The sequence below is a fragment of the Abramis brama genome (genome assembly GCF_963993115.1).
Source record: "Abramis brama genome assembly, chromosome: 17".
NCBI lineage: Eukaryota > Metazoa > Chordata > Actinopteri > Cypriniformes > Leuciscidae > Abramis > Abramis brama.
Window position 1 is genome coordinate 28,235,164 of NC_139979.1, and position 16,337 is coordinate 28,251,500.

At 38.0% G+C, this 16,337-nt stretch overlaps 1 protein-coding gene and 1 long non-coding RNA gene across 3 annotated transcripts in view; one reads left to right on the forward strand and one right to left on the reverse strand.

The window, feature by feature from the left end:
- cdkal1 (CDK5 regulatory subunit associated protein 1-like 1) overlaps positions 1 to 16,337 on the forward strand; it is a 390,498-nt gene that overhangs the window by 355,370 nt on the left and 18,791 nt on the right. For both annotated transcript variants that reach the window (XM_084088459.1, XM_084088460.1), the window contains 2 exons: positions 9,313 to 9,396; positions 15,120 to 15,284. In XM_084088459.1, coding sequence (XP_083944585.1) covers positions 9,313 to 9,396; positions 15,120 to 15,284 — 249 coding nt within the window. The remainder of the gene's footprint in view (positions 1 to 9,312; positions 9,397 to 15,119; positions 15,285 to 16,337) is intronic.
- On the reverse strand, positions 931 to 5,796 carry LOC311066830. Its single transcript, XR_014603143.1, has 4 exons — positions 4,990 to 5,796; positions 4,508 to 4,583; positions 2,348 to 2,413; positions 931 to 1,293 (listed from the first exon to the last, which is right to left on the reverse strand). It is a non-coding gene; the product is annotated as an uncharacterized lncRNA (long non-coding RNA).

Here is a 16,337-nt window from a genome sequence, read left to right on the forward strand (position 1 = left end):
AGTGGTGTTTTCTCCTACACATCCTCATTTAAATTAAATGTAAAAATAGCACATGCACCAGTGATGTTTTTCTCTCATTTGTGATGTTCAACATGAGTTTCTCTTTTTTAATTACTTCCTCGTGTACTCTTTTGTCCTTGTTTCTTTTCAACACTATATAATCCAACGTGATGGTCTTCATTAAGTCCCGGTGGGTCGTCACGTTAACAGCAGACACTAAGTTTCAGGCCCGCAATTAGATTTTGGAGTGCGGTGTGAGTTTCATGTGTCTTTAAGTGTTGCTGTGGTTCGTTGAATGCCATCTGTGTTCTGAATGTGTTCGTTCTGCTGGATGTTATTCTGCACGAATGAAAATGTTTCAGTTGAGTCGGTGTGGGGGCGGTTTGCCTGAAACAATTGTCAGCTTTTTCTGAGTTTAAGTGACATTTGATGTGTGAAGCAAACTATCACGTTATAGAAAAACTATGTAAAAGCAGTGCTGTGGAATGAAAAAATGTGTTCTGATACACTCTCAGAAAAAAAGGTACAATTTTGTACCAAAGAAGGTACAAACCCTTGTCACTGGGGCGGTACCTTTTACTGGTACAAAATTGTACCTTAATATAGAGGAACAAATTTGTTCCATTCCAGTTTGTACCTTAAAGGACATGATTTGTACCATGGGCAAACCAAAATGTACCTTTTGTTTTTAAAAACTTGTTGGTACAATATTGTACCTTTTATCAAAGGTACAAATTTGATCTCTTAAGGTACCGCCCCAGTGACAAGCCCCTTTGTACCTTAACTGTGTCAAATTTGTTCCTACGAGAAAGGCTATTTTTCTACTGAATAACAAGCACATTCAACAACTGAATCAAAAAGGCATCAATTTAATAATTTCTGTAAATACATATCAAATTCATATTAACATTTGAATACTTTCATTCCAACTTACAGTAAAGTATATCTTTGTGTAAATACATCAAAGATTTCACAATACAATAAAGACTTAGCAAAATTAACAGAATATCACTTCTTTAAAAAGATTTGAAAGAATTTAAAATGCAAAAATGTTACAGTACATAAAATATATTTTCTTATCTACAACAAAGCTAGACTTGTTTTTTTCCCCCCACTTTTCACACAATACCCTTGCATTTATTTAACTTTTTAAAACACCATCATCCAACCGAACTGCTTGGCAATTTCAGATCCCTCCATTTTTACACTGCTGAAGATTCTCCTCTCACTGAAGACACGTCCAGTCAAGACGTTCCCAAGATCTGCACAGTGAGTTGAGATAGCCGGTTCTTCCTGAACATAATGAAGAATCAATATTAGTAAAGACAGATGTAAATTTATTAAATTTATACTTCCAATGACAAGCTCAAATTTCACTTCTAGACTTAAAGGGATAGTTCACCTAGAACTGAAAATTCTGTCATTTACTCGCCCTCAAGTTTTTCCAAATCTGTTAACTTGAACAAAAAAGATATTTTGAGAATCGAAAATTAAACAGTTGATGGGGCCCCATTAACTTCCATAGAATATTTTTCATACTATGGAAGTCAATGGGGCCCCATTGACTGTTTCATTTTTTGGGTGAACTACACATCCTTCAACATCTCGTTTGGCATCCATGTAATGTGCTTCTATAACGGATTTCAGCTTAGCCAACCTCAAATTAACAACCTCAAAAACCTCAACCTGAAAATTATTTTGTTAATTACTCACCCTCATGTCATTTCACACCTGTAAGACCTTTGTTCATCTTCGGAACACAAATGAAGATATTTTTAATGAAATTCTGAGAGCTTTCTGTCCTTCCATTGGGAGCAATGCAACTAACACATTCAAGGCCCAGAACGATAGGAAAGACATCATTGAAGTAATCCATGTGACTCCAGTGGTTTAACCAATTTTATGAAGCGATGCAGGTGCTTTGTTTTAGCAAAAAAACACAATTTAACACTTTATTTATTAGGAGGAGCACTACGACGCATGCGAATTGTGTTGACTCAAGACCGGGTGTTGTTCCATGAATGTGCTTTAGATTATATTATTTTGTAAATATAGAGGTAAATTATGCTTCTTTTTTTTTTTTTTGGCAAAACAAAGCTTACATCGCTTCATAAAATTGAGGTTAAACCACTGGAGTCACTTGGATTAGTTTAATGGTGTCTTTACTACCTTTCTGGGGCTTGAATGTTTTAGTTGCGTAGGCTACCAATGGAGGAACAGAAAGCTCTTGGATTTCATCAAAAATATCTTCATTTGTGTTCCGAAGATAAACGATGGTCTTACAGGTTCGGAATGACATGAGGGTGTATAATTAATGACAGAATTAAAAAAAATTGCTGAACTATACCTTTAAGGAATCCTGGAAACACCTTAAATCAACCACAGCATGCATTCGGTCCATTTTCTGGAATAACTGAAATGCAGATAAGAAAACAATTTTCACACACAAAAAAACTTTCTGCATTTTTACATTTCCCACAAAGTTTTAAATGATTCACTTAAAGCTTCATATAAAATACCCAGAAAAGTAAAATGTTAAACTAATCCATTTGAATTGAGAAGTTTGGTAAAAAATGTCTGAAGAGATTACCGCTTAGTATAATAAACAGATTAAATTTAGGATTTTATTCACATTTAAACATTGAACAAACAGAAGCTCAACCGCACTTGCTTTGACAAGCGAGAACAAACCTCAGTGGTTCTTGTGGAAGCTCAAGCGTGCTGCAAAACACATGAGAATGAACATCATCGGTTTTCGCACGTTTAGCAAACATGATTGAGCTTCCGTTTACCGCAACTGATGTGTGAATTGATGTATATTTTTATGTGAATAAAAGCCTAAATTAAATCTGTTCATCATATAAAATGATTGTATCTCTACAGAAAAACTTGGACTAAACTGCTCAATTCAAATTATTTTACGATCTCTTTATTATGGTAGCATTCAGGTATCAAAAGACATTTTGAAATTTAATATGCAAAATGGCAATGTAATATATAAAATGGCAATGTTCTTATTTAAATTTACATTTTCCATACCATATGTGCAATGTTTGGGGCAAAGTGACAATTCAAATTCAATAATATAATTAAATTAGCCATCTCCTACACTTGTTTTAACATATACCGGTAATTTAAACATATTACAAAATGATTAGAGATGTTTAAAGGCACAATTCACCAAAAATTAAAAAAACTCTGTCATTAATTATTCACTCTCATGTTGTTCCAAACCTGTAAGACTTTCGTTCATCTTTGGAACACAAATGAAGATCTTTTCAATGAAATCTGAGAGCTTTCTGTCCCCCCATTGACAGTCCATGCAACTAAAACTTTGATGCTTCAAAAAGTTCATAAAGAGATCGTAAGACCAATCCTTTTGAATCGAGCAGTTTACCGTAGTTCAAATTTTCATAAGACATGATCGCTTTATATGATGAACAGATTTCAGAAGCTCAACCGAACATGCTTGACACGTGAGAACAAACCTCTTTCTCAAACGTGCTGCGCAACACACGAGAATGAACCTCATTTGTTTTCGCATGTCAAGGGAACATGCTAGAGCTTCCTTTTACCGTATTATCTGATGTGAATTGATGAATAAAAGCCTAAATTCAACCTGTTCATCATACAGCACAAATTTTAGACTAAAACACTCAATTCATATGGATTAGTTTTACAATCACTTTAGGAACTTTTTAAAGCATCAAAGTGGTAGTTGCTTAGCTGTCTATGGGGGGTCAGAAAGCTCGTAATTGATGAAAGAATTTTCATTTTTGGGTGAACTAATTAACCCTTTAACATGTTCAACGTAAAATTGTAGCAAAATGATAATTTAAATGCTATTTTCCTTAATTGCATTTACACTCACAGTTAAGACACTTATGATTGCATTTTTATTAAATACCCACGATGAACGTGGCAAAATTCAATCTGGATTTAAAAAAAGGATTCCAAGATGATCTTTGCATCAAGTGCCTTAACTTTGAGTGTAAAAGCAACTAGGAAAAATAACCTAAATTATAGTTTTGCTATAATATTTGCTTGAACATTTTAAACATCTAATTTCTGTAATACATTTCATTTTCTATTTTTGAACTTAAAAAAAAATTCAATGTATGTTTTAATTTTATGTTAAAGCTAGTGTAGTAATGCAAATTATTATATTATTGATTTTGAATATTTTTTTGCTCCAGATGTTGCACATATCATATAGAAAATGTAAATATAAATACAGAAATACATTGCCATTTTACACATTACATTTCATATTGACATTTGGTACCGGTATGCTAACGTTACCATACTTTGTGAGTGTCAGAGTTTTAGGTGAATATACTTTCAGTTAAGTGAAGAGTTCATTTGAAGTGCAGTTACTGTGCTTTATCAAGATTGACATCACTCTGTCATTATGGCAAACATTTTGTCTTAGAAATATTCAACCTCATCAGAAAAAAGAATATCATAAGATTAAGAAACTCAAATAACACATTGTACTGATACTTGCCTCACAGCTGAGGACGCAGGAAGACTTTCAGATGACCAGCACTGACAGTTTACCATGCAGTTTACCCCATCATGATCTAAAAATCAAAGACACATTAGCTGAGTATATTACATGTAACTTTATATTACTTAGGACAGAATCCGGTAACGTTAATCGCATTCAAAAACAGAACGAGTGATCAACTATTTTATCTGCGCACTGTTCGTTGGCGCTCAATCACGTTGTTCCAAAACCGCATTGTGGACTAATGTAAAGTAGGCTACACCAGCATGGCACCTCTGGTTGAGCATTCATTTACAACAATAATGTTTTAAATGTGAACTTACGACACAGAAACTCAATTGCTTTAAAAATTATGCAGACGGCTATCACTGACTGGATTCGTACAAATAAGCTATTTAACGTTACACTCGCTATTATCATGTTGAGTAGCTGTAACGTTTTATACATTTTATTTGGTTAAACATAAACATAAAACCCACCTTTGAATTTCCTCTTCTCTTCGTCTTATAATTCGAGTCCAGCCACTAAAGTACTTCTGACGAGGGCGGAGGCCATGGCTTGTGGTGGTGCTCCGTGCTCGTAATCTGCTTCCCGAAGTTCCCGCTCTCCGGTCTATTTGAAAATGCAGTAACGGCTGCAGCAACCTTGGGCAATCAGTTTCATGTCGCCTAATAGCAAAGTTAACATTTAACAGTTAACGTTATGGTGGATAATGGAGAACAAACGCCATATATTGTACACGTGATGACTTAATAATAGTCAATAATTGCATTAAAAAAATTAAAAAGTGTAACGTTATAACTTACAAGTCAAATGGCTAAAAAGCATTTGGAGCAAAGCAACTCGCTAAAATAACGTTAAGTGGCTGAAACATTTATATTTTAGACTTGTGAACTAAATATATACATAAATTATAAGAACTCACCTTTAAATTTCGTCTTCTTCAAGTTTGATAAAATAATCTCGACCGCACTGCAGCCGTGTAGCTGCTTCCCGCTGTCAGTTCGGAAATTTCCGTGGCTGAAGCGATTTCGACCAATCAGTGTCTTGTTGCTATGCACAATACTCAACACAGCAACCAATCATGAATGAAATAGTAATTTGGTCCATAACTGTACCCTTGATGTGAGAACAATTATGTACCTTCATTTCAATTGTACCTTAACAGGTACCAAACAGTATCATCAGTGGTCTTTCCTGTACCATTAAAGGTACTATTATTGAAAAGGTACAAAACTGTTCTTTGAGGAACATTATTTGTACCACCGTGTACCTTTTTTTCTGAGAGTGTAGCACTGCCTCTCACTGTGTCTGAACATATAGACAGACAATAATGACGTTCAGAGAAAGTTCACTTCACCCAAACTATGAGGAACATTTATGCAGTAAATATGCAGACAAAGCTATTCATTCTGCTGAAAGAACTAATGCTTGAGTTTATTCATTCCGATTGTTGTTTGGATTGATTTAATTATCAATTAAAACATGATCATCATCTTAATCCTGACACACTGCATCGTCTGTTGTCTAACAGTGTGTGATTCCTGACAAACGAAAGAGATTCATATTCCCTGAAGAAATCTTTGAGCTTAACCTATGGAATACTGGAGTGTTTGAAGACGTGAAGCTCGCCAGAGAGTCAGCTAGTCTTTATCTCCTGAAAGGCTCGTCTGCATCTGATGTGAATCCTCTCACGTCGCCTGTAAAGCCCTGCAGATAAGCAGGCAGACCTGTGTAATTATTATTCTCTTTTGATTCAAATCCAACTGAGCTCTATTTGTTTTCGTTCACGACAGTACTGAAGAAGAGATTCCACAACAAAAATTCTCTCCTTCTCATCCTGTGCTTTCATAAAACAGGATTCAGCCGTCATCAGGAACGGGATCCTGCAGGATCGTAATCCCTCGCTCTTACTTCGTTGTTTGATTTCTTGATGTTGTCATCCCACAACCTAGATTATGCTCTATTAAGAGGGAATATTATATCTGTGATCAAATGACAGAGGCAGGGCCCAGGGGGCTAGTGTTTCCAGAACAAACTTGATGCTGGACGTTCTTTATCATCGGTAGGATGCATGGCAGCACTGCTGGTCTCTGTCTCCTCTGATGTATGTTTCAGTACGGTGATGTGCTTCTCACCCCTCACCGAATTCATCATTAGACATGCTCTAGGGCTTTGGCCCGACCTTGCTGTTAAAAACTTCATAAAGACTGAAATCATAGTCTGTCCTTCCCACTCAAGCTGAGAAGAATGCTTAAAGCTGGTCTTCAGTGAATAGCAACGTCCATTTCAGTCTGTCCATCATATAAAAATATTGGTAACACTTTATTTTACAGTGTCCTTGTTGCATATGTTGCATGTACTTACCATAGTAATAACAGTAAATTATGCATAATTACATGCAACTAACCCTCAACCAAATCCTAATCCTACCCTAACCTTATAGTAAGTAAAGTACATGTAGTTGATTAATATTATTCAGTATTTAAATGTATTATTACACTGTAACAATGACACCTTAAAATAAAATGTAACCAAAATATTAAATGGATACTGTTATGGTATACCTTTTGGGAGCTTGACAGACTTTGGTCACTATGAATTGGACTGTGATTAAATAGAAAAAATCTGCATGAAGATAATTCCTCCTTTTGTGTTCCAAAAAGAAAATATCAGCATGTGAATGACACAAGGTTGAGTAAATAATGATAGAATGTTAATTTGTAGGTGACCTGCACCTGTGTAGTGTGCTGACCGCTTTAAAAGTGTGTGCATAAATCACCGCTTCTTGCTAAGGAAGCAGGTTCTCGTCTGGCTAATTTGCCCACAGTAGAACATGATGGTAAGCAGCTTTTCCTGCGAGGATGTGGCTTGTTTCTTTTTAGTGCTTCGCATTGATGTGTGGAACCTGAGGAGGCTTGTCTGTGATCGCTCTGCCTGTCGGGCAGTTTTGAACATTAACAAGACGTATTCCTCGTCACCTCAGGCTAGAGTAAGAGAAACTCCTTCACGCTCTTTGAGGGAACTTGAATAATCCTATTCGCTTCATGCATATCTGAAGCTTGTGTAACTCCATTTGGAGTCAATGGACCCTTTTCACAATCCTGGGGTTCTCAGAAGCGGAAGTCGTCATAGCTGGGTAAACTTAGTGGTGAACGGGAGATGACAGCAAATAACATTTTTGTATTCCCATTTGCTCCAATAAAAAATAAATAAATACATGTTAGCATTTCCACGGCTTTACAAAAGAGGTCAAAAGAAAAGGGAGAGATTTATTACAGCAGTCAGAAGAGAGAATGATGTGAAATTTGCATCACTCCCTCATCCGTAGTATTAGAAACACTCACGCAGCAGTGTTAATTCATTTTTTTTTTATTTACTGCTGAAGTAATATAACACTGTTATGAAGTTCGTTCATAAGGGAGGTAAGGACAGATGAGGCGAGAGAAAAGGAGACGGAAGGTTGAGGAGAGACAGAGATGAGAGAGGGGAGAGGGAGAAAAACTATTTCGCATTTTTTATGCTATGTTAGCATTGCCGCTCTGTCCTCAACCAGCCCGGGAGAACTTCCTTGCGATGCCTGACGCACTGGATGCCCCATGTTGACAGCCTTATCAATAAGCATAAACAAGCCTTCAAAGTCATTGCCTGATAGGGTATCAAGGCAACAAGTCAGCAGCCTTAAGCTTTCGGACACAGCCCTTTGTATAGATTGTGTTTTTAAAAGTATTTGAATGCCGCTGCATGACAGAAAGATTAATTGGTTGCATTTATGTTTCCCCATTTTCATCAAGCAGAAATGCTCTATGCATTGTGACAGAACCACAATGAAGTTCATCTGCAGGGTTTCCAGTAGCTCTGGAAGCGTACAGCTCACCTGTGTGTGTGTGTGTGTGTGTGTGTGTGTGTGTGTGTGTGTGTGTGTGTGTGTGTGTGTGTGTGTGTGTGTGTGTGTGTTGATTTATCAACTGGATAAGCAGAAAATTTCAAGGGCTCAACCAAGCGGTTTAGACATAAGCAGCTCTGCGTCTCTTGTTCTTGCAGTCGGCCGAGGGGTCCCGAACAAAGAGGGCCCCTTTCACAGGCCAATAGGCTCCGCAAAGCACATTAAGTTAGTTGTGATTTCAAAAGGCCAGATGCTACATCTAAATAGAAAGAGGGCAATCTGGATTTCATAAAGCGTCTCTCTGCCCATCATTCAAGGCAACCTTCCCATCTGTTTCTTTCTGAAGGCATAGCAGGCCTCGCACACAGTTCACACACGTTTGTGCTTCCTCTAAAAGCGTGTGCGTGTGTTTGGATTTGTGTTATTCTTCCAAATGTCTATCTGTGGATTAAATTAACTACTGTGATTAGTAAATCCATGGTTGCATGCACACAAAGGCGTCTTGAAAACAGGCTTTGTGACAGTGTGAATGGAAGGAGATATTTTCCATCATAAGATAATATCAGCGTACAGCTTACAATAGTCACAGACCAGACACATCCATCTCTTATGCGCTGCAGCCCCTTTTATTTCCTCCAATTAGCACGTAATAATGATGTGAATGAATGATGGTCTTGTTTGTCTCATGCATCGAGTTAAATTCATATGTACAATGTACGAATGTCATCTTTTACAAGCTAATAAACACTTGTGTTTGCTGTCAGGTCTGCAAGGGGATTTTAAATGCTTGTTTTTGACAGCTCTTCATCACCATTACAAACACACAGACGTCTTTAAGGAGCCGCATGCTAGTCTGTTTGTGTCTTTCAGATGCACTTTAACCTGTTCATGTGTGTTTCTCTGTATTGTTCCACAGATTGGTGAGAGGCAGCATGTCCTGGTCACTGAAGAGTCCTTTGACTCCCAGTACTACGTCGCCCACAACAAGTTCTATGAGCAGGTACAAGTTGACCTTTGACTAGTGGTAATTTAGCGTCATTGAGATTTTGAAATAGATTTAATTTTTATATTTTCAGTTTTCATTTTCAGTTTAGTTAGTTTTTGTAATCTTAGTATCTGTTTATGTATTTTTATTTTTATTTTTATATGCCAATATTGATTTTTATTGTTTATTTCAGTTTTAGTAATTTTAGTACATCAACTTAAACTAAATGAAAATGAGAAATGTTGTCCTTTTAACTAGCTGAAATAAAACGAGTTTACATTAAACTTTTATTTTATTCCAAGTAGTGGAATTGTGTCTTTGTAATCAAATCTGCCTTTGACTTACAGTAGTAATATTCTGCTGAACTACAACAGTGATGATGTCTGAACTACTTTGTGGTTCATATTTTTTTGTGGTAGTCCGATGATTGTTCATTCAGTGTTGATGAAAGCAGATAAGAGAAAGTGAAGAATTGATATTATTTCAAACGTATCCACGTCAAAAGCCAAGGTTTTAAATGTCACTTAATTAAATTTGACGTTTAAATTTAAAACTGAGCATGCCTATTTAACCTTTGGCTAAAAGTATTAAGAAAGCCTGACTATGCCACCTAGGTTATTTCACTACCCAGGAAAATAAAGTAAAAACACAAAAGATGAAGATGTCAAACACTTTTCATCACTGATATACCATACAAATCAACAGGGCAGTAGATCAGCGGGAAAAAACAGTGTTGTCTACAGCCGTCTGAAACAGTCAGCCGTATGGACTGAACTGTGAAAGTTCTGTATGAAACAGGCATAGGAAACAGCAGCTAGCACTCTCAGGCCGCACCTGAAATACAAATGTGGTAAGAGCACGAATAAACTTCATAAATTCCGACAAGATTACAAAAAACAAAACAATACTTTTCTTACCTCCCAGATGAAATTCTTACTCTATAGTGGGCTTTATGCTAACTGTTCTCGCCACACGTACCATAACAATTACATATTTAGACTGTGAATAGCGACTGTGAGAAAGAGCAATAAATCAGGCAACTCACCAGGGAAAAGCGACAGGAAATAGAAGCCGACAGAGACCTTTTCTGCCCACAGAACATGAACACACATAGGAGAATGACACCACCACACTTAGACATGCTTTTATAAAGCCACTAGATCCTAACACGCTTCAGTGATTGCACCGCACAGGTGTGCTCAATGTCAAGACGCAGCTAAACGCCAGTGAGCATGTCTTCCCATTTGAGATGTACAGAAACATTAAGATGGAAAAACTAATTCTAATGAACCAAGAGCCAGAGAAAATATTAGGGACACTCAACACCTGTCACACCTACAAGCACGAGGCATATCTAGACAAATATACTCATATAGTATGAATGGTAAGATTATTTTGAAAGATGAATAATAAGTTCATGTCTGCTTGAGTTTTTATTGTTTAAATCTGTATATTTATATATTTATATAATAATACAAATAATAGTTAATCTATGAAATCCGACTGCAAACAGGCATCTTGTAAATGCGCTTAATACACTTCACTTCAATATAAAATGGGAAAAATACTCAGCTGCAATTAGCTGCATGAGTGTCCAAGTAAAAAATATATTTTTAAGACATCTTCAAATATATCATGAACACCTGTGTTCCAAGTGTTTGAAGTTTGCAGTAGATGTTTGCAGGCTTGTCTTCGGGCAAAAAGCTTCTCTCACGTTTTTTCTGGAGAATTTAGTGGTTTGATCATATTTCCCCATGTGAAAGATTTTACAAGGTACTATTTAAGTGATTTGTAAGCCGAAGAAAATTTGAGCTTTTATCCAGAACGTCCATCACTGATTGTGAACAGAGCAGTGTTGTGAGGGAAAAAAATGGTCCTTTTAACTTGTAGATCCATAATGTCTACAATATGAATGTGAACCGAACAATATTGTTTTTTTTTTAATTCAATCTAGCCCTCACCTCATATGTACAGCAGAAATACAAGCAGCAGCACTATTCCAGCATTTCCCACCATGACCCTGTGCCCTCACTGCATTTTCAGGCTGACGTGATGATTGACGGTCCATTTACTTTCAGAGCTGGCTTTTCCCACTGCTCAGACAGAGTGATCTTACTGACGTTTTCTGTTCCACCAGCTTCTCATTTGAAAATCCCTTTCAGAGACGTTTGTCTCCAAACAATTCCAGAATCACCTCAGAGTTAGCAAAGTTCATTGCAAAGAAATAGCAATGAAAAGAATGTAGTAATTCACTCACCCTTATGTCATATGACTTTCTTTTTTCCATGGAACGCAACGAGAAACTTTTGTAGAATTGGCCGTAAGACATATGGTGCCTGATGTGTTTGGCAATGCTTCGGTTCCAAAGTTTTTTTCCTCTACTTTTTAAATGCACATGTCTTCTGAATTGTTGTAAGCCATTGGTTTCCTTTCTAACTAGTTAATGTTCTTAAGTGAGACAGTTATTATAAAAAAGTTGTTTCCGATTGAGGGAGAGCTCAGTCATGAGCACAGACAAGCGCAGTGCTGTGGCTCTCAGCTCATTGTAGGTCATGGAGGTCACCCATCCTGCCAGCTGCCATTGATCTTTCCATTATAATGGCCAGCAGAAAGCCATCTCCAGTGCCATTGATTGAGGATGGGGCTGCACATTAAAGAATGGGAGGTCTAATCTGGGGTGCAAGCCCTCTGTTTTCTTTTCCTCCTTTTATTCTCCTTTTCCTCCTTGATCTGCAGTCTCTAAGCTGGAACGCTCTCCAGAGTGTTTGAGACGTGACTGACCATCCATCAGAGAGAGCCCAGCTTTACTCAACGGATCACCATGAACATGGTGCCGATTAAGAGCTCAGGTTGTTTGGGGCTTAAGCCCAGTTTGTCTTTGAGCAGCCAGCGCCTTGCTCAGACTCGTCAAGGACAGCAGCGAGCAGGTTTAAGCATAAATGAGTGAAAACATCTGCCAGCACCATGAGATGTTTGTGGGGGTGGCTGATTATGATTTCACTTTTCTAACTTTAGTTAGTGTGTAATGTTGCTGTTTGAGCATAAACAACATCTGCAAAGTTGCAATGCTCAAAGTTCAAAGCAAAGGGAGATATTTGCTTAAAGAAATTCCTTTTTAAGGACTACAACAAACGGCTGGAAGGGAAAACACAACATTCCTCCAGGGTTAGTGACATCACCAACCATAGAATTTACATAAACCCCACCCCCAGAACACGATTTATAGATTATCAAGACAGAATATGCTAATCAATGACTAGAAGATAACTACACATAAGCTACATAAATTCGATTAACCGCACAGAGATTTCCTGTTCCATGTTGTCACCTCTTCTTGAGTCTCTCCATCTTTGTCTGACTCTGGTTTGAACATAAAAGGCTAAAAGTTTTTGAAATTTTCAGTGCATGTCGGTGTGAGGTAAAAGGACACAAGCTCTTGAAGCTCCGCCCTCTGTGCCTTAAGCAGCAGTGTGTGTGTGCTCTCCACCATGTGCGTAAATCAGAAAGTTCTTCTGGTTAAATCACCGCCAACCAAACAGTAACCATCCACACTCCTCACCTCAGCATGACGTCCTGGTCCTCCACCATCCTGCTCATGTGTTCTTCAAGCACACGCTCATGGTCTTCAGCACCGCCACAGATGTGTTCTTTCAAAAAGATTCAAGAGAAGGCTTAAGAAGACTTCAAAGAAACGCTGCCTTGTCCTCTGCCACAGGCTCTGAAATACCCTTCTTTTTAAGAATGAGAAGTAAGGACTCATCTCAATAGAGACGAGACAAAGATACACGGTATTTTATCTGCCATCTTAAAATGTTAGTGTTAGACCTTCAGGGTTTGTGTAATTGAATGAAAAAGTAAATAGGAAAAAACTCTTCTCATATTAAAGTATTAAAATTCATGGCACACGTTGGCCAGGGCAGAGATGGAGGAAAAGGAAAACACATTTATTTCCCCAGCCTAATTGAAAACGTATTCGACAGATCCTCTGATACGTCGGTGTTTTGATGAATCATAATGCGCGTTAAGCTTCTGCCGAGCCTTTCATGTCTGGGGAAGCTGGTTTTTATGCTCCAAACTTATCTGCCGCTCAGCGTAATGAAGGCAATTTCAATGTAAACCCCTATAGATCCAACTGCACAGCTTTTTAATCCACTTCAGCCTCCACGTCTGGACTGATTCATCTCCCCTCAGACCTTGTGCAGATCTAAGGTCTCAGCGGAATGTGTCCGATGCTCTGGGATTAGAGGAGTGTATGGCGACCCGGCATCAAGAACCCAACAGCACATGCGAACATGAAAAAAAAGATGCTTGTTTGTCTTTCTTTCTTTCTTTTCTTTTTTACCACTAGAGGAAACCAATAACAACACAGATCAAGATGGTCAATGTGGTGCTTAGAAGCTCAAAACAAGCTTCTTATATGGAAATGCACAACAGGTCCTGAGGAGTGTGTGAGAACCTTTAACAAGCAGTTTAAAATGTATGTGTGGACTGGATATGGTGGAAGGCATGTTGTGAAAGCAGTGAACAATGGCACGACTGTTTGATGTGTCAAATGCTACTGATTTCCAGTATTACAGTATTACACATTCACTTTAATGGTGTGTAATGTCAGTTTAAAGTGTTCAATATGATCATGGATCTCAGAGCTAAAGATTAATGAGAATCCATTTGTGAGCTGTAGATTATATTTGTTGCTAAACACTATGGGCCCTATTTTAACGATCTGAAACGCAAGTGTCAAGCGCAAAGCGCAAGTAACTTTGTAGGCGGGTCTTGGGCGCTGTTGCTATTTTCCCGGCGGGATAAATGACTCTTGCGCCAGGCGCAAATCTAAAATGGGTTGGTCTGAAGTAGCTTCATTATTAATAGGTGTGGTTTGGGCGTAACGTGAAATAAACCAATCAGAGCGTCATCTCACATTCCCTTTAAGAGCAGACGCGCTTGTTCTAAAGCGGATTGCTATTGTAACGGCGGATTTGCCAGGCGCGCACCAGGAGCGGTTCACAGCCAAGGAGAGCAACGCTCTCGTCACGGCCGTAAAAGAGAGAAGTTACATTGAAATGGAGAAACCCACCCAAATTAACTTCGGTTAAACAGGCGTATGATAATTTGGGTAAATGTGTAAGCTAGATGTATGCTTTTATAATAAATTGTCTATCTATCTATCTATCTATCTATCTATCTATCTATCTATCTATCTATCTATCGTAATAATGTATGATTTGCAAAAATGAAAACTGCTGCTTCTGTGTAGATGAGAGAATCAAAGTGTATGCGCGTTGTGCACACGCTACATTGATTATGGCCAAGCATGCGCCCTTAAAATAGCATATGAATAACATGCGCAACCAGCCACTGACTTTAAACTATTTTTTCCTGGTTAGTGGCGCAATTGTTTTCTAAACCTGCAAAATAGCATGAAGGAACGTTTGCGCCGGAACACGCCTCCTTTTTTGCGCTGAACCGCCCAGGGAGCGCAAGTTCATTACCTAGTTTAGCGACGTGCTTCTGTGGAGGGAAAAGCGCGCTTTGCGCGGGTGCAAAATAGGAATGATACATGCGTCGGTGTACAAAGTCAATTGCGCTGGGTGCAAGATAGGGCCCTATAGATGCCCCTGCTTTCCTATTGTGTTATGTTTTGTTCATGATGCTGTTTCGTATATTTTGTTATAATGAATTTAGAGCTTTTAACCTCAAGGGACTGACCTGGTAAAATGTTCTCCTTCATGTATCTGCAGGTGCTGGTGCCAAAGAAGCCTGAGTTCAAAGGGAAGATGATTGAAGTGAATATTTACGAGGCAGGGAAGCACTACATGAAGGGACGGCCAGTGGAGGATGCGCAGGTCTTCACTCCCTCTATTGCTCAGCCTCTTCAGAAGGGCCAGGTGTCTGGACTCCCTCAGGTCAGTCTACTTGACCATGTCTTTTCGGATTAGCTTGTTCTACACGTCTTTATTCTGAAGATGGCAAATTACTCAGAATCAGTGACTGTGGGGTTTTAAAAGACTATTCATTTTCTGTAATATTATCCATTTGACTGCACTGACACTGCTGGATGAGAACAAAAATTTGAACTGAATTATGCTACTATTGTCTTTTGTAGAGCTGCTTATAGCTGAATTGAACTCATTTCCTTATTGATGAACTTTAAACAGTTATTGAACTCAACTGAATCATCATTGAGCTGAATGATGACACTATTGTCTTTCTAGAACTGCTTTAGAATTGTATAATTTCTCATATGTGACCCTGGATCACAAAACCAGTCACATGTTGCACGGGTAAATTTGTGACAATAGCCAACAATACAATACATTGTATGGGTCAAAATTATCGTTTTTTCTTTTATGCCAAAAATCATTAGGATATTAAGTAAAGATCATGTTCCATGAAGATATTTAGTAAATTTCCTACCATAAATATATAAAACATTTATTTTTGTGAGTGAATGCAGCACAATCGCAAACATAAATGGACAACTTTAAAGGCGATTTTCTCATTGTTTCATTTTTTTTTCACCCTCAGATTCCAGATGTTCAAATATCTCGGTCAAATATTGTCCTATCCTAACAAACCATACATCAATGAAAATCTTATTTATGCAGCTTTCAGATGATGTATAAATCTCAATTGCAAAAAAATGACCCATGTGGGTTTTGTGGCCCAGGGTCACATATTTGATGAAGTTTGCATCATTCATTCTGATCCTGTTTATTACGGTGAAGCTGCTTTGAATCAGTCTGTATTGGATAAAGCGCTATAGAAATAAAGGTGACTTGACTTTTAGTTTTGGTTTGCAATCAGTGGAAAAGCCAAGTTTACCCTCTCTTAACAGTGGCCTCATTTGTGGAGTATTTTTGAGGTGTTTAGAAGCACAACAGCTTCAGCTGCAGTCTGATAGCTTGAATGTGATGTAGTAATGATGGGGTCCTTTCAGGGATCAGCAGAAGCTGGAT